The sequence below is a fragment of the Lupinus angustifolius genome, chromosome LG13 (genome assembly GCF_001865875.1).
Source record: "Lupinus angustifolius cultivar Tanjil chromosome LG13, LupAngTanjil_v1.0, whole genome shotgun sequence".
Lineage (NCBI taxonomy): Eukaryota > Viridiplantae > Streptophyta > Magnoliopsida > Fabales > Fabaceae > Lupinus > Lupinus angustifolius.
Genome location: NC_032021.1, coordinates 13345309 through 13369345, shown reverse-complemented (window position 1 = coordinate 13369345; position 24037 = coordinate 13345309). Strand labels below are relative to the sequence as shown.

The 24037-nt window shown below is 33.5% G+C and overlaps 1 protein-coding gene across 2 annotated transcripts; it reads right to left on the bottom strand.

Annotated features, from left to right (window-relative positions):
• Positions 1992–15629, bottom strand: LOC109325935 (stress-induced-phosphoprotein 1). Of its 2 annotated transcripts, none has more exons than XM_019558553.1 (9): positions 15622–15629; positions 12814–12997; positions 11699–11792; positions 11562–11612; positions 11283–11456; positions 6446–6625; positions 6120–6239; positions 5189–5322; positions 1992–2387 (listed from the first exon to the last, which is right to left on the bottom strand). In XM_019558553.1, exons 2-9 carry the CDS (start codon positions 12957–12959, stop codon positions 2312–2314), a joined length of 975 nt encoding a protein of 324 aa, XP_019414098.1. In that variant the 5' UTR covers positions 12960–12997; positions 15622–15629; the 3' UTR covers positions 1992–2311. The 2 variants fall into 2 exon arrangements, with proteins under 2 accessions (XP_019414098.1, XP_019414099.1); XM_019558554.1 differs by lacking the exon at positions 15622–15629 and having other exon boundaries at positions 1992–2255; positions 2289–2387; positions 12814–13058.

Here is a 24037-nt window from a genome sequence, read left to right as displayed (position 1 = left end):
TACACTTCTATTAAATGTTTTTTAATAAAATATTGTTATATAAATAGAGTGTAATATCTATGCATTAACACAATTAGTATATCATCTACCATTAATTGGTGTAACTTTTTTTGAAAAGACAATAATAATTGAAAAATGAATAGAGATGATAGATTGATAGTGTATAATTTTTTACACTTTTAGTGTATATATTTTTTCTCATATAAAAAACAGACCTATGCTCTATCAGCTTAGAGCACTGGTATCTATTAAATGTTCTTTTTCATGTTTAGAGTTTAAGATTTGATCCACCATCATTAATGTACAGTAGCATTTACTACTAGTTTGAACAGAATTTGAGCTTCTGGAATCTCTTCTGCTGTTAGTAGAAATAATTTAGCTGATCTATATTATATTCTGGACATGAATTAATCATCCAAATTAAGTTAAGTGACTTAATTTGAAGGAATTAAAAGCTAGCACCTTCAGGTATATAAATAAAGGAAGTTGTTAAACTCAACCTTTAGGTGAAGAAAAGGCTTAAAGGGGTGAATGGTGTATTGGGAAATGTCATGTTTGAAATATTTCAATTTAGTGGACTTAGTTTCACGAGACCCATTTAGGGCTGAGGTTAACAAAACCCACAAATAAAAGTTGGGGTGAGCATGAATCAAGTAAGACTATTCTCTTATCCGAGATTAAATATAATCTATACTTATTTTAAATAAAGTATTCTCAATATTACTTATTATTATAGATGTGTAATTTATCATATGAAATAATATACATGTAAATATTTTGTTAATCGTGTACATATATGTGTATATAATAAAAAAGTAAGAAAATAAATGATATTTTAGACTAAAGAAATGTCGTTACTTTAGATACAATTGAATAGACACATACAAATATGATGAATGAGTGACCATGAGATGGATTGGATCAGATCATGTTTGTCCCCTACTCAACCTAAATATTGATCGGACATAATTTTTTAACCCAAACCCAACCCTAGATCTAATGAAACTAGGGGTGGCAAGTAGATGAATTTGTATGCTAATAGATGAATGGAAAGCTATCCATTAATCCATATAAATGCATTTAAACTACATTTTAAGTTATTCAATTCATTCATATCCAATGAATTTCAATCTATTCAATTTATCCATGACTCCCTTTTCATGGATTTGGATGGATGTATATTCAATCCATTTAAAAAATCTATTGAAGAAAATCATTATTTTAAAATCTATTATTTCAACTAAATATTTTTTAAAATCACATTTTAAAAAATACTTCTAAAATCATTTAGAAATCAATTTTTAAAAAGTGATTTTTTGAACTTTTATAGAAATTTATTTTTTTCAAATTTCATGAGCATGTGCCGTTTAAGGTTCTACGTGTAAATTATTTACAGTGACAATGTTAGTATAAAGATTTATACATAATCAGTATATCATTCACCATTTGTTTGTATTACATTTTTTTTGAATAATCAATGATAATTAAATGTAAACGGCAAATAATACAGTGACAATGTATAAAACTCATACGTTGGTCAATGCATACATTTTATTATACATCTATATGTTATGTACTTTAAGAATAAAATTTTAATATTAACTATATACACATTTTCTATAATTGATATCAATTTAATAAAATATCAAAAGTGAGAGTAAAAGTCATGGATGAATTTGTTTGAATTTAATTTTTTTAAATATTAAATGAAATTGAAAATGCAAAGAAAATCATTTTTTATTTTCATTTTTGGATGGATTGGGTATCCATCCAAATAGATATATCCATGAATATCCATTGGATATAATGGATGAATTGGAATCCATCCATTATCAACACCATCTATTGGATTATATTCGTTTAAATCCATTAGCCCTAGCGAATAGATTTGGATGAATCGTGGATAATTTTGCCACCTCTAAATGAAACCAAATTATATTCTGCAACTGGGTAGGGCTGGGTTCTGCTGACTTAAAGGATCTAAGCATCTATTTCCAAAAGTCTTAGCCTTAGCATATCTGGCAATAAACAAACTACAATACAATGTCTCCAAATCACCACAATAGATGAAGAGCAACCATGCAATAAAAGCATTACCAAAAATGTAATTCCCTTAGAGCCTGAATATTTTTCAAAGAAACAAAATACAAAGATCAAAATGGATCTAGCAAAAATAAGCACATCTTCCAGCAGTTATGACTTATCACATACCAGAACAAAACATGGTACCAAATTGTCTGTATTCTTTGAACATGCAAACCTTTTCTGAGCCTGTCATTTTTAACTTCAGAAATATAAGCCTACTAGGGAACTAAGAATTGGGCAGCTTTTCTTTGAATAAGCGGGGAAGAACTTCATGAACACCGATGTCTAAGACCTCTGGGTCCCTGAAAATATCAAATGTAAATTAGCTTCAAATCTCGTAACATGGTTTATATAACGGAAGATGAACACGTTAAGTGACTGATGGCAAACAATTAAAGTATATGTGAAGAGTAAAGAGAGAACAGAGAGAGACAACAGATGCTGAAATATAGTCCTATAATAAATACAAATATTACAATTGGCCAAATGCAATAATTACATGTTTTGGTTAGGCAATCAAATCAACATGGAACGATATACATAGCTTTTCAACACTCCCTCTCAAGGTAGAGCGTATCGGTCATATGCACCAAGCTTGTCATAGACCATAGCTTATCTAAGGAACTCTCCTAGACTTATTGGATATGTCCAATCAATAATTCAATTTGACAATGCTAGCAGTGATGACAATCTGTCTCGATGTGTTTGATTCTCTTACGAAACATTAGATTAAAGGCTATATGCAATGCAGATTGGTTATTACAATGAGCATCATTTGCATAACCTAACCATATTGAAACTCTTTAAGTAGCTGTTTCAACCAAATGAGTCTGCAAGCAGATGAGGTCATGGCTCGACATTTTGCTTCTGTCATTTGATCTTGCATCCACATTTTGTTTCTTACTCTTGTAGGATACCAAGTTTAGCGAGGATGAAGCTAACTTTCAGGATTTAACTATAAAGATAAAACCTGCATTGACCAGATCATTCACATAGTTGAGGTCCATGATGAAGGCTCTACAAGATGACAGCAAAGGGTCTCCCATAGCATACAACTCAATGGCCGGATCATCTCTTGAAATTGGGTTGACTGATGTGTGTAATTGTAGCACATTTACTTGTTTTGCATCCACATCTTTGTGTATGTTTGCTAATAAATAGCCCAAAAAAGGATGAATTCAAGCTAAAAGAGAAGAGGAGATCAATTGAAGCCAAGAGCTGAGCAAAAAGGAGCAAATAGCCTGTGGAAACCATGAAGGCACACAGTGACCATCAGATGAAGAACCACAGCCAAAGTGTGTTATCTACCATGACCATGTTTGGAGATTAGATAAAGATAAAATTTGCCAGATTGCAATCCATGATCTGGCCATGTATCCTGACACGGCCGCGGAACGACACCTCCTCATATATTTTATTAATACGAATTTATGGGCTTGAACACAAGTTGTACACCGACCTTTGCAATTTAGTTTTAGACACAGCTTTCAGATACTTCTCCAAATGCGATCTCTGATTTGATGGAAGAGTGCAATTAATCAAGATTCATGTAATCCTAGAAACACCTTATCATATCTTATGTTATCCAATCTAATCATTCTTATCTTATGTTTTCTTTTCTCTATATATGTTTAGTTTATCTTTTAGATTCAGATTTATTTCCCCCAAGTGTTTAGATAAACTAGAGAGTTAAAGACGTATTTACAATCTTTGTGAGATCAATATCTTTTATTACTTGAATGATATGACCCGTACATTGACACCAGTTGCAGTTGAGGAGATCTTGCAGGATTTTGAAGATGTATTAAGTGAGCCTCAAGCTGCCACCAAATTAAAGACAGTATCTTCCCATGGTCATTAAGGAAGGGAGAACAATTCCAAATCTGAAATCATATAGGGATCCTCACAACTAAAAACGGAGATAGAGATGTCAGTTGATGAACATGTGGACTTAAACTTAGGAAGGGCCAATGCAGTTATGTAAGATAGTGACATATACTTCCTTCTTCGCTTGGCAAAATCTTGGAAGGACAGATCATAATTTGAGCCAACTAAGGCCATTATGAATTTGTCCACCAATGCAAATGTAGCTAGACTGGATTTATATTTTGACTGGTTTGGTGTAGTCACTGCCCAAGCTGATAGATGGAGACGATGCAGGAGGACCGGGGAAGGTATTTGGATAAGAGCACACAAGTGCCATTATGAAACTCTTGCTATGACTGCAGCAGGCATGCCTCCATTACCATGATTGCATGGGATGGTCTTCTTGTTCTTGGAGAAGCATACACAATTGTGATGTTTGGTAGAAGTGTTGGACTTGGGAGTGTTGCAGCAGCCAGGAGAGTTAGAGAAGGCCAACGAGACCTGAGTAAAAATTTATGCTTCAGGCACAACTTTGTCGTAATGAATTGGGCAATTGGATCCTGGAGGCGGGTTTTTCAGCGGTTACAGGATCTTATCTAGATCTTCACTTTAGACATGGTGGTTATTTGACAAAGTGAAAACTTTTAACTTTTAAGAGAGTATCGTAGCAGATCTCCAGTAAAGAAGGTATATATAAGAAGAGGAGGCATAGGAAATTAGAATTGAACTCTTATTATTAACTGTCTAACTGACAGTTAACAGGATGCAACCTGTAACTAAGGAAAGTAGTTGAATATATGTAGAAAGGCGAGTCAATTTCGGGGGGTAAGTCAGTTTTTCGAGTTAGGAGAGAATAGGTGAGGCACAAGACTCTTGAATGCCCTCAAAATGTATTCAAAGCAGTGTATCAATTGCTGTTATTCTTTGTAATTCCTGTATTCCCTCTCCTGATTCTGTATCAAACTGATCCAGAATCGGTGAGAGAGGTGTATTACTTTCAATAAAATCATTTCTTCTATCTTAATTATGGTGAAGTTCCTATTAATATGTTTAGCATAATTTCCCAACTTTAGCATTTGCAACAAAAATAGAAATTAAAAGATCATAGAAGGTAGAAAGATAAATCTGATTATAGAAACCATTACTACAAGCAGTTACCCTTGCAATATTACAAGCCATAAAATATAAAGTTTCAATTCAATAAATAAATACATGCAAGAGAGGGTGGGAAAGAAACCTGCAGAATGTTCGTCCCTTTTCGTTGGAACTAGGAATAAACCACAGCTTTCGCAGGGAAGGTGACTCAAATTGAACAAAGAAACCATCATTTTGCGCATTTTTCCACTTTCTCAATCCTTGGCCTTTCCAAATCTGCAGATTCAGTGTCAGTTAAGAGATTCTATACTGATTCAGACCATGCATGTCTATCTGAACATAATTAACCGAAAAAATACGGAGTGCTCAGCTTGTACAGCTAATCTGGTGACAAGAACATTGATCAAGAAAGCCCACTCTTCCCACTTTCGGAAGAATAGTGGAAATAAAAAAAGGCAAGCAATCAGATTGAAAGAACTAAAGGAATAGGAGCATGACTGATTTAAAGTAAATACTTGAACTCATTCATAAGCTCATTTCTCATACAAAAAAGAAATATTAGTGACAAGGAAGTAATAATGTATAAAGAAGAGGACAACATATTCTAGGGAGAAAAAGAAGAGAGAGACCATGGTTTTAATTTCTTTAATTTATTCAATTTTTTCAACCCATACATTCTTGATGAGCTGCTATATTAATTTTTTATCCACGCAAGAGGCCGGTCGGTCACCTACAAAGACCAGATCGGCTTGAGAAGTTTCTAACCATGTATTTCTTCAAAGTGCAAATGTGAAGGAAAGCACTCCACTTCAACCATGAGCCTAGAGGCATAAATGCCTTTGTAGGCAAAGGACCCGATTTCAAAAAAGGAGAGAAACATTTCCTGGTCCCCAGTCGTATGTAACTGGACTGGCATAAGAATTTGTGCATATCCAATTTGTGCATATAACATTTGTAGTTGAAAATGTGACCTGCCTCAAAAGTAGGGCCCACAACAAAATTTTCTAATTAACTGGAACTTTTCACCAAGAACCACACTCGAGTGCATCATGATTCAAGAAATCAAACTTCACCTGTGGATAACCAATGCTGCTTTTGCGAACAACTAAGCAGGCTGCTCCAGACAAAGACTCCTCAGCATACTGTCTGAGGTATGAAAAACAGTTGCTGTGTGTATCTGGCGATTCAAAGGCCTAGGAAACAAGACGAAACAACAGTAAAAAGGATTGATAATCGTAAACTCATACTAGCCAACGATAGAGAACAGCCAAATACAAATGCATAGTAAGCCTGTAGTCTATAGATCAGTAATCCAAGCATGCAAGGAAAGGAACCAAAATAAAAACCAAGTGAACGACAAAAATAATTATGTGGAGGTTTTTAATACGAAAATATATACCTTATCAATATTCACAATTGGGGCATACTTATCAGTGTCTGTCTTGTCCTTATCAAGAAGAAAGTAAACTCTAGCATCCACAGACGAAGTCTCGTGCCAGGTTTTGACAGCCGTCTCCATAGTTTCAACTAGGAAAAGGAACATATTTTTCCAGCTTTCTTCAGATCCATACTTTCGAGACTGCAGAAGGGAATCCATTATTCCATTTCAATCCACACTTGGGAAATTATAAGAATTATACATGATTACATAAATATGAAAACAATAATTCCATGAACCACCTAATAAATAAAAAGGGGCCCAAACTCTAAAAGTTAAGGAAGTAGACAACACAAAATATCTCAAACCAAAATACAGAAAAAAGGAATGTCATACATTTCTAATTCTATTAACCGGAGTTCAATCGTTGGTAGGGGATTTATGAGCAATATCCCACCATAAAAACTAGACGGTACAAACTCCCCTGTCACTGGAATCTTGAAGCCTACACATGCATGACACACCTTGTTCCTTCTATACAAGACTCACATGAGCATCACATGTGAGAAAACCCTCTTGCTTTCAAGTTCAACCAGACTATAAGACATTTAAACTACCTAAAACCTGATCTGTCGGAGATAATCTACTTTGACTAAGTCTTTCCAAGCCAGGCGAGCCATCTTTTGAGACAGTCCATTGTCATACTCTTTTTCACATTCTAGGTACCCTTGCCAAGGTTTTATGATGTTTTGAGTTAATTTTTCAGTTAATTTTCCGGTTCCGAGTCTTCTTATGCCACTTTTTGATGAATTGGAAGCTTTGCATTTTGTTGTTGAATTTGGATTAATATACGCACTGTTGATTTTTAAATAGCTTAATAGCATATGGCTTGTTGCCATATAAATAGCACAGAGGTAAGAATTTAATATCTCTCCATAGCAATGAAGATAAGACCTAGAAACTCGCCAAGGAAGAGCATGGTATCACATTGAGAGTCAGTATGGCCATTACGAGGATCCTTCATTAAGAAGATACCATTTCTATGGGAACAGGAGTCTGAGCTTACAGTACCAGTCCGCCTCCTGTAATGAAAGGTAATATGGTTCCAATTTTTAATAATGAGACAGCCATTATTATCAAACTCTATGACATGCATGCAACCGTCAATATCAAAAAAAGGCGGCCCAGTACATGAGGCTTCCACCTAGTGGGGTCTAAGAAGGCTAGAAGGACGCAACCCTACCCCCACAAACGGAAAGACTATTTCCAGGATTTGAACCCATGAACTCTTGGTCACTAAGCAGCAACCTTACCGCTACACCCCCTTTTTTGAAGACAGTTTGGGATAGGCAAAATTCAGGAAGATCCAAACGTCAGATTTTCAGAAAACTTTGATGAAACACTTGAGCAACTTCAGTGCATAGTCCAATGTATGAAGAATGATTAAGACTGGCACTGAAAATATTATTTCTGAGGAAGAATTTAGGTAATATGTGTGCCAAAAGCAAGTCATATTAGTGAGCACTTGGTTGAATCTGAAGACCACTTTGTGGTTGTCAAACCATTGGATTGTTCATAAGTATTCAAGATTTCAAGACTATGGCAATGTAATCAATGACTCTAGTGGTTGTCTTTCTGAAATTGATGAAGCCAAGCAGCTACAGTCCTTCCAGATTGAATGGAGGAAGAGGTAGAATTGGAATTTGATAAATACTAAGATCAAGATTTGGTCTTTGATGATGATGATGTTAATGTGGAGCCTATGGAGGTTCTACTAAGTTTTTCATGCCTTCACCTTGATGATGTAATACATGAAGATGCTTAAATTCCGAATCTGTTACTGTTAATTTTCTTCCATCACAACCAGTTGGTCAGCTTCAAGTTTTCAATTGGAGTTTTCTGCTACAGTCGCACCTCAAAACACGAGGACAATATTTTATCAACCAAGCAAAAATGATGGAGGAACAAGAATAGGTGTAGGGTGAAGAACTGATGATTAGGAATGGAATTGGATGGATACATTTGTATTAATAGGGACCTCATCGTTATATTGGTATCTATTGGTTAGAACTTATAACTAGGGTGGTGTCAAGGTTTTATTAATAAATTTGTGTTAGTAAGTTTTAGTAACTTTTGATTGCTTGGTTACTGTTAGAGACCGACATAACAAAATGCTAATGTGGCAGTGAGTGGAAGAGAGAGGTCTTGGCACATTCAGTCAAAGAAATGAGAACATACAAGAGAGAGAGAGAAAGGAAGAGAGGATTAGACAAGAATTGAGCAAGGTATCCTCTAAGCTGGAAGGCATGCGAACCCTTGAAGTCTGCTCTATCTTTTCATATCCTTTTTTTTCCTGATTCAATCTCTGTAATTGGGATTATCTCCTATTTTTTATAACGAGACAACTTGGTTGCTATTAGTTATCCAGTTCGGTCAACCTATAAAAGGATATCCATATACTGAAATTTTCAGACTTGATTTAAAGAATAGAAGGGCATGTCGATGTTTTTTTTCTAGTTTTAAAATTAGTTTAACAGCAAATTTCAAAAACAATATACCAGAAAATGTGGGGAAATGGAAACACTTCTCAGAAAGAACGACAAAAACAATAATAGCACCGACCAAGCCATTTCCTACTAAGTGGGCAACAAGAGGACTTTCCAGGAGATCACCCACATACTAGTACAGTTCTTAGAAACAAAAATTAGAAACTCATTTGGAATCAGTATTTTCTACCGTGCGTGACAGAAAAGGCTTTATGTTTTGCCTTCACACTTCACCTCATACCCATTGCAGCAATCTTTTAGTTTTAATCTAGGTAGTCAATCCCGGATAGCGGAGCGTAGTGGCCGACCCCAAAAACACTATAGCGGGATAGCGGGACAACAGCTACAACTAAGGAAAAAAAAATATAAGTAGTTTATAGCTTACATATATAAATACTAAAATTGATCATATTAAAGACACATTCCTAATTAATAATCAAGGTAAGAGTATTAAAGGTTCTAGAGCTGATCAAAGTTGGATGCCCTAACAGAATTGTATCTCACGAAATTGAACCACACGAAGATGATGTCAATTGGGTTCAATCATTTAACAAGAGAATCAATAAAGAGATGATGGGGCAATCAATCAGGGACCAAGAATTTTTTTTAAAGAAAAGATGGAGAATGTTCATGAATTAGGAAGCCTTGCAATTTTGTTCTATGCTAATGAAGAACATGTAAGCAATTGAATATGTGAACTGGAATTTGGAAGAAGAAAGGTATAACCAATTAAAAATCACATGGCCTAGGAAAATCAATGTGTTAAGTAGAAGGGAAAGAATGGGAGGTTAAATTACCTAAAACCCTAGTGAAAAACCAGCCACCTATTAAAAAGAAGAGCAAAAAATACTTTTCTTCTGTAAAATTAGGGTTCCACTCGCAATAAAACATGTAGCGGGTCATGATCCGCTATTTACCCTGCAATTTTGCCGCTATTTGACCTGCTACAGGCGCTACAGCCATCTGCACCGATATCCACTATGGCGTTGCAGGTAATGGTCAAAACACTGCTCCAGTCCGCTATTGCGCGCTATTGACTACCTAAGTTTTAACACCACAAGCTTTTTCCAGAAGATATGGAAGAAGTTATGCTGCCAACATCAAAGTGGAAGGGAGAGGAAAAAAGCGTGATATTTGTCATTGTTTTCAGATTTTACTGAGAAGGTAATATAGTAAACAATTCTACAAAGTATTGAACAATAAAAGAATAGCTAGCCTAACTATACTACTATAGTAACTAGAAAATAGAGTATAGTAACATCCCTACTTATCTAACAACTAACAAGTGGATAATTGCTTCAATCATATCTTCATTTGTACTCCTTAGTAGGTAAGATGAGAATTTGCCAGCTATTCAACATAGTAATGAGATGGTTTTGGGTGGTAGAATGGCAGTACACGAGCACTCAATCCTTTCAAACGCAATAAAAATCGGGTTTGTAAATTATTCACACCATAGACAGAGGGAAGTTTCCCCATGAAAATCAGCTGGGCAGGGGAAGGTAGTTGGAGGAGGACATGCTTGGTGTGGTGTGGGTTCGAATGTACATAACTTTAAAAAACATAACCTATTTAATTATTCATGAAAAACATAAATAAGTTTAAATTAAGTTAAAGTGTATTCACTAAAATCTAAAAAAATATATCAACTAAATATACCCCCAACGTACCATATATTTGATAGGGAAGCTTACTGCGTACCACGTATTCGTACCCGTACCGAAGAGAACCATGTCTCATGTTTCTATGGTTCAAATTTGGGGAAGAAGGAAATGAAGAAAATGGAATAGGGGTGTAGGGCATCTTGTGGAATACTTTTCCTCTTGCTTTTGTCTCTTCTATGTATTTATATTCTTGTTTTATGAAAAGAAAGAAGACAGTGTTTGATTGGTCTGTATGTAAAATGAAGAGATGAATTTTATTATGAAAATTCCATTACTGAAATGTGTGATATACAAGAGTGCCACCATCTTTATAAAAGTTTATGAAACAAAAGTTTGAGAACATGGTAAAAGCGTTCTCATTTTCTTGTTCTTAAATAGATGTATGAAAAGCATTTTAAAAAAACCATTAGCAAAAAACAAATACGCAAACAAGTTTTCTTATTCTTTTATTTTCGTCACAAACTTCTGTTTCACCCTCCTCGGTCTCAATGTACTTGTTCGGTTTTCACCTATTTCTCCTATTCCCTCTCTCTCTCTCACTAAATTGTCTTTTCTCTTCTGTTTCTACCTTACCCTTCTTACACCGGATATAGTTAGTGCAATAAAAACGTTACCATAGGAATGCAACTGAAATACACATATGCTTACCAATTCAGGTTTCAATGAATCTAAATGTTTGGCCATGTCAACATTAGACCTCATGTTCTCGACTTCTTGAGCTCGCTTGCTATCTCTCACAAGTTGGTTTATGTTCTTTATCTTTTTTGATACTTCTTGACTTTTGGGGTTATACTGCAAAGCTATCTGAAATGCAGCTAAGGCCTACAAATATTCACACAAGCAGATGCATTATGATAAAAATTCAGAAACTTGGCAATTTACATAGCTTCTAATCAAATATTAAGAGAGAGGCAATCATATACATACATCATCATATCGTTTCATGGCCTCCAATATGCTTCCCTTCCTGAAATATCCCTGGAAGTGTATTCAAGCAAAATCACTGAATTTCTTTTAGAAGGATTCGACACTACTATTATTTAGAAAATTAGTTGGAAATTAACCTTTTCCCATTCGGGTTTTAGTTTAATTGTCGTCTCAGCATCATCAAGGGCTTTACTAAGCTTATCCAATTGCAGAAATGCTGCAGCCCGATTACTGGAAGACAATGTGTGGCACAGAAAATATGTCAGGTAAGATGTTTATGCATTCATTGCGTTGTAACATACCAGATCAATCACTTCAACAAAATGAATATTAAAGTATCAAATACTGATCAGTGTAGAGGAGGCAAAAAGCTGCCAGAGGAACTTCAGTTTTTATTTTCTTATTTTAGACAAACACTTAGTAAAAGCTCAAAAAACAAGCATATGAATGTTAGAAGTGATCTTTTTAACAACAGAAATGTTTTTTTTAAAGAAAAAGTCCACAAAACAGGCCTCAATGTGTGATTGGCATGGCAAAATTGTAGGTTATCTGGTAGATTATAACTTCATAATGCTATTTGATTAACCAATAATGAAGGGAGGGTGTAGTTTCTGAAAGGTAGCTATCCAAAGATTATAAAAGCCTGCAATAATATATATCTCATTTTTGCCCTTGAATTTTTCAATAAATTTATATTTTTTTATCCAAACCAAATATAATAAAACGTTTCATTTTAAGTCATTTAACAAATTTCAGCTAGTTACAAATCTAGTTTTGCCAAACAGGTATAACTCAATAAGCTAGCTATATAGTGATAAGCTTTCTCAGCCAATTTCACATCTATAAGCTATAATATCACAATTATAAGCTACTCTTGCCATAGTTTTCGGAACAAGGACACAAAATAAACAAACCAGAAGAAAAAAAGACCCAGATAGAGAATATCACAATGTACACTTCAACCAAGTGTATGCTACCTAAAAAGAAGAACAAAAAGTGTAAATTTGAGAAATAATCACTTTTTTCAAAAGCTCTATCACAAAGCTTTGGAGAAAAAGGGTGTAGATTCTGAGAAATAATCACTTTTTTCAAAAGTTCTATCAGAAAACATTGGATTGTAAGCTTATTCTAAACATGAAATTGACTAATCCAATCATACACTAATATCCAAAAAGTAAATTAAAAAAAGGTTTGATATTTGAAAACCCCATGAATGAAAGATATAAACTTTGATTGAAAAAGTGATAGATACCTATAAAGAGTGGGATTAGAAGGGTCCTTTTTGATGGCTTGAGTATAGAGTGCAGCAGCTTTGAGATATTTACCTGACTTGAAAAACTCGTTACCTTGATCCTTCAGAGATGTGGCACTAGATCCTCTTTCTTCTTTTTCTGCCATTGATGTTTTTCTTTACTCACAGAAGGTGCAAATGTTTTGAACGATGATTTGTGATTATGGTTGCAAATGTTTGTGTTGTAGGGTTTATGGAGATGTTTGTGTAATACTTTCAATCTTTATTTTTCTGAGTTTAGTAGCTTTTTTTTCCCTTCACGGGTGGGTGGTCCATTATCAAATTCACCATGAAACGATTAATTAAGTCTAAGTCTCTAACTATTCTATATCATTATATCAGGAGATAACTTATCTCCTCGTCTAGTTATTAGTCAGTACAGATGTGACAACATGTGTCTTATTTTGTTTATTTTTTAAAAATATTTTTATAGAAAATAATAAAACATGACACATATGATTTCACTAGCAGGAAGGAGACAACTTATCTCCTTACATATGGAATATTCCATTCCCTTTTAAAAATTGTGTGTAATTTGTAAAGATTTATATAAAAGTAATGATAATAAAATATGAATGATGCAAATTTATAATAATAATATATAAATATCTTATGTTGTAAATATATTCATTGGAAATCTTCCATTGGATTACTTATGATATCATTCTAATAAAAAAGAAGAGAATAATGTGACATATGTGCTATTTTGTTTATTTTTAAAAATATTTTTATAGAAAATGATGAAACATGACACATGTCATAATTTCACTAGCAGAAGGAGATAATTTATCTCCTTATACCGGGAGATACTCTATTCCCAAAAAAGAACTATTTTTACTTTCCTAATTATTATGTTACTACCTAAACTTTAATAATCATGGTTAAATAAAGATAATATTAAATTATTAATAGTGAAATTTTTTATATATAAATATTATTATATCACCTTTTTTTAACTTTAAAATTTTTACCATCATCTTCTAAATCAATTTGTACTGATAACATTTTTCTTTAACCGTCAACGTTCAATTACATGTATTGTTGTGAATATGGTAGCAATGATTTTCTTGTTGGCCTATTGCTCACCAAGAGATAAAATTTGATAAATTAATAAGAAGAAAATAGTTCATAATAACATAAAATTTATAAGAGTTTTATATACTACTCACTATAACCTTATCAACCATTTTAGTTTTAATTTTTGGATGAGGATTATATTTTCTAAGAATTAAAATAAATAGATAGTCAATAATTGGGTTGTATCATAAGGATGGATGATTCAATGGTTGATGGCATTATGTATATGGAGAGCAAAAATTGTTGAGAGAGTAAAGTTTGTTTCAATTATTACTCACATACTTCAAAAAAATTAATTTTTTATGATTGGGTTTAAGATATCATGAATAAAGACAACAAATGAACCAAAATAAGATTAGAGATATTAAGTTATATATTCTCACTTAAATCCACTTATTTAAAGTTTAAATCACAAATTGTGAGAAGTATTTTTTTAGGCCTAATTTCTCTACACCAATAACTAATCATCAAAAGATAGAAAATTAAGTAGAGAAAAATAAAAGCTGAAAGAAAGAGAAAGGGAAATAGAGAAAAATGCAAATGTACATAAGTGTTTTTTATTATTATTAGAAGTCGATAATGAAGTTACAAATAAGAGCGGTTCAAACAAGTAGTTTAGACCCTATACTAATAACCACTCTAATAGTAGTTTAATTGTACACCTGTCATATGTTAACAACTTGCACAATTTGTCTAATATCCCACTGAAGTTGAGAGTGTATGTTGAACCTTGAAATGTTTCATGAGTTGAAGGAATATGATTATAAATAGAAGTTTGGCCAAGATATTTGTTGTTTGAAAATTAATGGAGATGAGTTTGATTTGCAGTGTGTTGGCTTGAATCTTATCTCTAACAAAAAACATATCAAGTTCTTCTATATGTTTTTTTCTGTTGTAAAGCAGTGGATTGTGAACCATTGCAATTGTAGTGAGGTTATCACAGTGAAAAGTATGAGTCCTATCAGAAAATTTTAGTCCAATGAGTAACAATTCAATCCAAGATATCTCTTGAGATGCCAAAGCAACACTTTTGTACTATGCCTCAGTACTAGACATGGTGTTTTGTTTTTTAGACCACCAAGTAATAAAATTAGGTCCAAGGAATAAACATGCCCATGAAACAGACTTTCTATTCTCTAAGTTTGATGCTCAGTCAATATCATTAAAAGCGGTGATAGACAAAGGAACTGAGTTGGAGGCATGACTAATGAGAAGACAACATGATGATGTTCTTTGAAGATACCTAAGAATTCTTTTGACTACAATCCAATGCTTTTGAAGAGGTTGAGAGAGAAATTGACATACTTTATTGGCATCAAAGGCTATATATGGTCTAGCAACAATTGCATACAACAATGCTTCAATGATAGACCTATATAGAGTAGGATTGTCAAACTCTAGATTGCTTTGTCGGTTGGTAATGTTAGATATGGGAGTTGTTATAGGTTTCATTGAACCCATATTAGCTCTTTTTATAAGATCTTTGACATATTTGGATTGGTTTAAAAAATAGACCTATCATCATAGTGCTTGACGTCACTATCCAGAAAAAAGTCTAATTTACCATGTTCTTTAAGAGCAAAAGTGGTACTAAGACTTGAAATTAACTTAGAGACATGAGTAGGATAAGATCCAATGAGAATAGTGTCATCTACATATACTAGAACATAGAGTTTGTAAATGTGGGGTGTGTGAATGAATAGTAAGTGTCACACTTGTTGGCAATAAAACATAGTTTGAGAGGAGTGTCTTTTAATCTTTCAAACCATTGCCCAATTGTTTGTTTAAGACCATAAATTGCCTTACAAATTTTACATACTAGAGACTTATCTGAATGTTGAAAGTCAATAGGTTGTTGCATATAGGCTTCTCATCACGATATCCATCTAGGAAAAAATTGTTTATATCCAAATGTTGTAGTGGCTAGTTGTATGTAGCTACTAAGGTGGGTAGAACTCTAATGGTTATAGGCTTGACCATAGGAGAGAGTATCTTAGTGTATCAACTTTATGCTTTTGATAAAATCCCTTTGAAACTAATCTTGCCTTAAACCTTTAAATTGTGTCATCAAAATTATGTTTGACCCTAAAGACTCACTTACATCCAATAACTTGTTTGTTGAGAGGAAGAAGAATTGTAATCAATGTAATTAATCCTAGTATGACATCATACTCATTTTGCATGACTTATTTCCAAACAGAGCCATCCAAGTTGCCTTAGCATTATTAGGTTCAATATAGGCTATAAAAGATATAAGTTGAATATTTTTACATAAGCCTAACTCTGAGCTTGTTTGCATGGGATGAATAGAAGATGGTATAAAATTAGAAGTAGAAGAAGATGTTGAGGAAATAGGAGAATGAGGTAACGAGATTGATGGATTAGTAGTGGGTATAATATAATATATTGTGGAATTGGGGACTAGATGGAATTTAGTACTTTTCACAAAACTTGGAGCTTGATTAGAGACAAGAATTGCATTCATGAAGTGTTTTGATACCAAAAAAATTCTTATCTCTCACTTTTATTGACGACAACGGAAGGTTGAGTTGCACCAACATGGTGTGAAGTGGTACATCACTGGAGAATAGCGGCTATGAAGCTATCCGAGGCTGTGATGAAGCCATGTGAGGCAATGGTGAAGCCATACAAGGTGTGGTTCCAATAGGATCTATGTTTGTGGCTAGGGAAGACAATAAGTCTGGATGGGTCCAGGTAGTGAACTACTCAAACCAGCCCCATTCTACCATTTTTAGACCCAGGCCTGTGTAGGTACTCATTGGGCCTGCTACCCGCGAGTCTTTGGGAACCCAACAATCTGCTGGTGTCCATAAATTCAAAAAATATTTAAGAACATTCAGACAACTTATACATTTGGGACACATTTTCTATAATCATGTATGTTATTTTAGACACTCAAAAGAAGAAGAAAAATGATGATGACAATTATAAAACACAATTAAAGATAAAGTACATAACTTTAAATTGTCACTTAAGTATAAATCTTTTTACTAAAGAAACATAATTTAGAGTAAGATAATAAAACATATAAAATCTAACATGCCTTCATTATCATAAAACTATATCACAATTATGGATTAACAAATAATTGATCATACTGCAGTACAATGTTATTACGTTTTGATAAGTCATATACAAGAAAGAATCATTATGTTGAGGGTGAGAAACAAGTGACTCATAGTGCTACATAGCCTCACCCTATCATAGTCAGGATTATGATTGGTACTTTAGTAGTGGAGCTAGCAATCATGTGACACGCCAAATTGACAAAATTCAAGACCTTCATGAAAACAATGGTAAGAATTCCTTGCTAGTTGGTAATGGTGAGAGATTGAAAGTAATGGATTTAGGTTCAACCAAATTAAGTAACTTCAACCTGCATGATGTTTTGTATGTTCGAGAAATCAAAAAAAAATTATTGAGTATATCGAAGCTAATTACTGACAATAATATACTTGTTGAATTTGATGAAAATTGTTGCTTTTTGAAGGACAAACTGATAGGGAAGACACTTCTAAAGGGAAAACTTAAAAATGGCCTATATCAACTTTGTGCCAATAAAGACTCATGTGTCTACATGTCTCTCAAGGAAAATGCATAGAAAACTTGGATATCCCAATAATAAGGTTTTGGAAAAGGTATTGAAGGACTACATTGTGAAGATATTATCTAGGGACACAATCACATTTTGTGAAGCTTGCCAATTTGGCAAACTATACTTATTGCCTTTCAAATCTTCTTCTTCACATGCTAAAGAAACTTTAGATTTATTTCATACTGATTTTTGGGGTCCTACCCCAATTTTATCCCCATTTGGTTTTAAATATTATGTTCATTTTATTGATGTTTTTAGTACATTCACACGTAGTTTTCCTTTAAAACAAAATGGTAGGGCTGAAAGAAAGCATAAGCATATTGTTGAACAAGGAGTAATACTATTAGCATAGACCAAAATGCCCTTATAATATTGGTGGGAAGCTTTCTTAATTGTTGTCTACTTAGTCAATAGTTTGCCATCATCAATAAATCCAAATAAAAGCTTATACTTCTTAATTTTCGAGAAAGAACCCAACTATGAGGACTTCAAACCATTTGGTTGTGTCCGCTACCCTGATCTAAAACCATACAATCAACACAAGCTTCAATTACATACAACTAGTTGTGTATTCCTATGTTACAGCAATTCACACAAAGGATACACATTCATCAACTCTCATGAGAGAATTTTATCTTAAGACATGTTATCTTCAGTGAGAATCATTTGCCCTTCCATGATGACTTCATTGACACAAGAAATGACATTGCTATAGGAGATTAACAGTATAATGATACATCATGGACTTAGTTTTGATGAAGACAACAACTTGAACAAGACAAAGGTTAAGAGAAAGCTTAGACATGAAGTTAACCAAAGCATCATGCCAAAGACTCAAGGTTTTAAATAGAGTTAGGATTTTCATGTTTTAGAAGTCTTAAGATGTTTGTTTAGTTTTTGAGTCTAGGTTAGATGAACCTAGGATGAAGGTCTCACAAGAATTAAATTGTTAAAATCAATTTTTGAGACATTTCATTCATACATACTTATGTGATATGTTCATGCATTGCATATATAACATTGCATATACATTCATCATATAGGACGTTCATATTTCATATCAAGGAAATCATTTTTCAACTCATATAATGGATTAGATTATATTGATAGTCCATTATATGTTCTATGATTTTTTATAATCGATTATGTTAAGTGATAATTGAATATTCAGAGTTACAATAGCAAAAGAAACCTGGCTTATGGCTCAGATAATCGATTACCAGTAATGATAATTGATTATTTTCATCAAACATTATATTTTTAGCTTCCCAATAATCGATTACCAATCTTGATAATCGATTAGATCATCAGAATAATAGTTTTATATAAAAACCGTCTTTAATCTCTTTGGTTCATAATTAGAGTTTCAAAATTTTCATATTTTCTAGAAACCTTTGAGAGAAATCTTTTTGAGTTTAGAATTTTTAATTCTTTGTGATTTGAAAAGAAAAAGGAGTAAAATTTTCATATCTTTAGAAAAGTGTATATTTGGTGAAAAACCAGGCTTTGATCATATTAGGATTTTAGGATTCTTGTGTGATTTTTATTTTAGGTTTTAGGTCTGAGTTTACTTTCAAATTAGCACATGAGAGGTGCATTATTACTTAGATTTCTTTTTTCAATCTTGTTGAGAGATTTAGAAATTTTCGAGTGTTGAGAATTAGGTTAAACCCTAGTTCCAGTTAGATAGAGGTTTTCACTATTGCAAGATTCTTGGAAGTGGATTGAGATTGATGAGAGATCATAACCATAGGTGGTGAGGTAACCGTAGAGGGTTCAGTGGTGAAACCAATAGAGGATCGCTAGAGTCCAAGAGGAAAATTCTTTTAATCAAAATTGGAAGTGTGTTTTACGAAATACATTCAATTTTATAGTGAAGAAAAATCTCTCAATATCATAAGGGGAGGCATGTATGTAGTTCGCAAGTGGACCGCAAACAAACCAGGATAAAATATCTTGACGCACTTTTCTCTAACCCTTTACTCTTTACTTTCAGTTTTACGTTTAATTGTTTAGATTGCTTATCATTGCTTTAATTGTGGTATAATTTGCATATTCAATATTGTTTATTGTTCTTGAGTAGTTAGATCTAAACATATCATTTTCTTGACACTTTTTCACCAAGAAAACAATATTTTCATGATTTCTATTTCTCATGATAATTGATTAAAACTGTGCATAATCAATTACCTAGTAGGAGATAATCGATTACTTTGTGTGAAAAATCTATAATTTTGTCCATTGTTGTAATTGTTGCAATAAACCAGAAAAGCAACCATATTGTACCGCTACACATATTCACCCTCCTCTAGGTGCGTGCATACTATAATTTTACCCTAACAAGTGGCATTAGAGCTAGTACGACCGTGCTAGCTTAACCGCTTATATCGTTGATCCTAGGCATGGACTACTATGGATTCTATCAACCCTTTTGGTAGTGATGTGCATCCATTAATCGTCCTCCGATTTTCAGTGGCGAGGGGTATGCCTACTAGAAAGTTCACATGAAATTTTCATTGAGGCTATTGACATAGATATTTGGGAGGTTGTGGTCAATGGTCCATACACCCCATTCACTTAGTGGAGGGTGAGACAAAAGAGAAACCAGAGACTCTTTGGAGTGATGATGAGAAAAGAAAGGATCAACACAATTTAAAAGCAAAAAATATTATCACTTCTACATTGTCTTATGATGAGCTTTTTAGGGTTTCCCAATGTCATAGTGCCAAGAAAATGTGGGACACTTTACAATTCACCCACAAATGCACAAGTGAAGTAAAACATGCACGACTAAATGCATTAACGCATGATATGTAAAAACGTTTTACTCATATCATAAACCATTTAGTTAGATTAGATAAATCATTTGCTAAAGGTGAACTAAGTAATAAATTATTGAGATGTCTTACAAGATTTGGCAGCCAAAGGTGACCGCCATCATGGAGTCCAAGGATCTTGATTCTATGCCTTTAGAAACACTATTTGGAAAGCTCCAAGAACACTAAATGGAGCTAGGGTGTTTAACTTTGCACGAGGAATCAGATAAGCGCAAGAATGGAATCTCTTTGAAAGCTTCAACATCAAAAATTCAAGAGGATAGTTACGATGGACATTCTGACTTCGAATTAGATGATGAGACCTTAACCCTCTTGATCAGAAAATTTATTAAGTTCTTGACGAGAAAAGGAGGGACAAAGAGGTTTCAAAGAAAAGAAGGAAAAAAACTCAACCCGTAGAAGTAAGACTCCCAAATAATGTTGTACTTACTATGAGTGGGGAAAAGTTGGGCGCATGAAGTTTCAATGTCCAACTTACTTGAAAACGGTTGAGGGAGGGAAGAACACCTTGAGGGGCTTCAAGTCAAAGAAAGCATATATGGTATGTGATGTTCCTGAGGAAGAATCAACTTCAAGCACATCAGATGAAGATGAGACATCAAAATTTTGCCTTATGACTCACACAACATATTTCCCACACATATTGGATCAAGGATAATCTAGTGAGGTAGAATCTCTTCACTCTAGTTCATGTTATGATAGTTCTGAAAACATACCTGATTATGGTGAACTATATGCTGTTTTTTTCGAATTGCATGAGGAACTTAAACTTGCTAGGATAAATGTAGATAAAAAAATGATAATACTTTTGCATGAAAAGAAAATAATTGAAATGTCAACTATTATTGATGAACTTAAACTTGAAAATGAAATCCTTGATCTCATGTATGCATGTGTCTCATGTAATTGTTCTTCTAAAGTAAATGAAACTTCTAGTTGTGAATATTGGGAGAATTTAGGATCTGAAAATTCTATTTTGAAAGAAAAATTCACAAAGTTCACATATAGCCATCAGAATCTTGATAATTTATTTATACTAGAAATGTTAGTAATCGTGCTGGAATTGGATTTACTCTGAATAAAAAGAAGAAGCCACTTAGAAAATATGTTGCTAAAAATAGATATGTGCATAAACATAAAACGCCTACATGTTTTTATTATGGTGTTCATGGTCATACTTATATTTCATGTCATATTCGTAAGTAAGGAATACTGAGTGGTGAATATGTTTGGATTAAAAAGGGACAAGTTCCCATGATTGTTTACCCTAAGGGACCCAACAAAATTTGAGTACCTGAAATAGGCAAGTAAATCAATTTTGTAGGAATGCCTTTGGACACTTGGACAACATTGGTACTTAGACCGTGGATGTTCGAGGCATATGACGAGAGATAGATCAAAATTCCTCGATCTATCATTGAAATAAAAAGGCTATATCACCTATAGAGACAACAATCGTGGGAAGATACTTGGAATTGGGAAAGTTGGAGTTACCTCTCATGCTATCATTGAAAATGTCCTCTACGTTGAAGGACTTGAGCACAACTTGTTGAGTATAAGCCAACTATGTGATATAGGTAACAAGGTATCTTTTAATTCGGATTGTTGTGTAATTCGTGATCTCATAGATAATAAAGTTAAGTTTATAGGTCATAGAGTAAACAATATCTATATGATTAATGTGGATGATACATTTTCTTTGTTTTCAAACTGTTTTATTTCTAAAGAGAATGATATATGGGTTTGGCATAGGAGAGTCACTCACATTCATTTAAGGCATTTGGAAAAAGTATCGTCAAAGGAACTTGTGGTAAGGCTACCTAAATTGAATTTTAAAACGAATGATATATATGACACTTGTCAGAGGTGTAAGCAAATTAAAAATTCATTTTCTTCAAAATCTGTGATCACCACAACAAGGCCATTAGAGCTTCTTCATATGGACCATCATAAGTCATGAGTTTTGGAGGTAGCTACTATGCACTAGTTATTGTTGAAGATTTTTTTAGATTCACTTGGACTCTTTTTTTTTGCTTTAAAAAACGACGTATATAACTCTTTCAAAAACCTTGCCAAACAAATTCAAAACTTGTTTAATATGAAAATAATGTTTATTTGTAGCGATCACGGTGGTCAGTTTGAGAACTTCCTATTTAATAATTTTTGCAAGAAAAATGGTATCTGACACCAATTCTCGACTCCTCACAGACCTCAACAAAATGGAGTTGTTGAGAGGAAGAATCGAGTTTTTGAGGAGTTAGCATGGACTATGCTTAATGGAAGTAAAATTCCAAAATAATTTTGGGCTGATGCGGTTCACACCGCATGTTATATGGTTAACCGAATATTAGTTAGGCCTACACTCCTTAAAACACCTTATGAACTTTTCAAATGTCATAAACCAAACATATTTCATATTCATGCTTTTGGATGTGAATGTTTTATATTGAATAATGGAAAAGAAAATTTAGGTAAATTTGATTCAAAAGCATATGAAGGAATATTCTTAGGTTATTCATTACATATTAAAGCCTACTGAGTCTATAATAATCATACACTGAATGTAGAAGAGTCTGTGCATGTCCATTTTGATGAATCTTCTCCAAAAGAGAAGAGAATGGTTGTTTATGATGATGTTCCAGGTGCTCTAGAAGATGCATATACAAAGGATACTAAAACATAAAATATTGTTCAAGAAGATCATGAAGAAGATGAAGATCATGAAGAAGATGAAGATCATCAAGTTATGCTAATTGCTTGGTAGACAAAGAAGGACCAATCCATAGACAAAGTAATAGGTGATATCTCTAAGGGAGTGGTGATCCAAAGCTCTTTATGCAATATTTGTAATTCCGTAGCTTTTGTGTCTCAAATTGAGCCTAAGAATGTTGATTAGGCCCTAAAAGATGAACATTGAGGTATAGCTATGCAAGAAGAGCTAAACCTGTTTGAGCGAAACAGTGTTTGGGACTTGGTCCCTAAGCCAAGTAATCACACTATTATTGGCACTAAATGGGTATTTCACGACAAACTAGATGAATGAGGCTTAATAATTCGAAACAAAGTTAGATTAGTGGCTCAAGGTTATAATCAAGAGGAAAGAATTGATTATGACGAAACCTACGCCCATGTTGCGAGGTTGGAAGCCATTAGGATGCTATTAGTCTATGTTTTGATAATGAACTTCAAACTTTTACAAATGGATGTGAAAAGTGCTTTCTTGAATGGGTACACTCAAGAAGATGTGTATGTTAAGCAACCTCTTCGATTTCAAAATCATATATACCCTAATCATGTGTACAAGCTTAAAAAGGCTTTATATGGATTGAAACAAGCCCCTAGAGCTTGGTACAAAAGACTAAACTCGTTTCTTTTGGACAATGAGTTTATAAGAGCAAAGGTTGACACTACACTCTTTATATCAAAATCAGAAAATAATATTTTGTTAGCACAAATCAATGTTGATATTATTTTTGGAGCTACTAACGATGCCTTTTGCTCGAAATTTTCTATTTTAATGAAAGGAAAGTTCGAAATGTCAATGATGGGAGAGCTAACATTCTTCCTAGGGCTACAGATAAAGTAGATGAGTAATGGAATCTTTATCCATCAAGCAAAATACTGCAAAGAGCTTTCGAAACGCTTCGAAATGTAA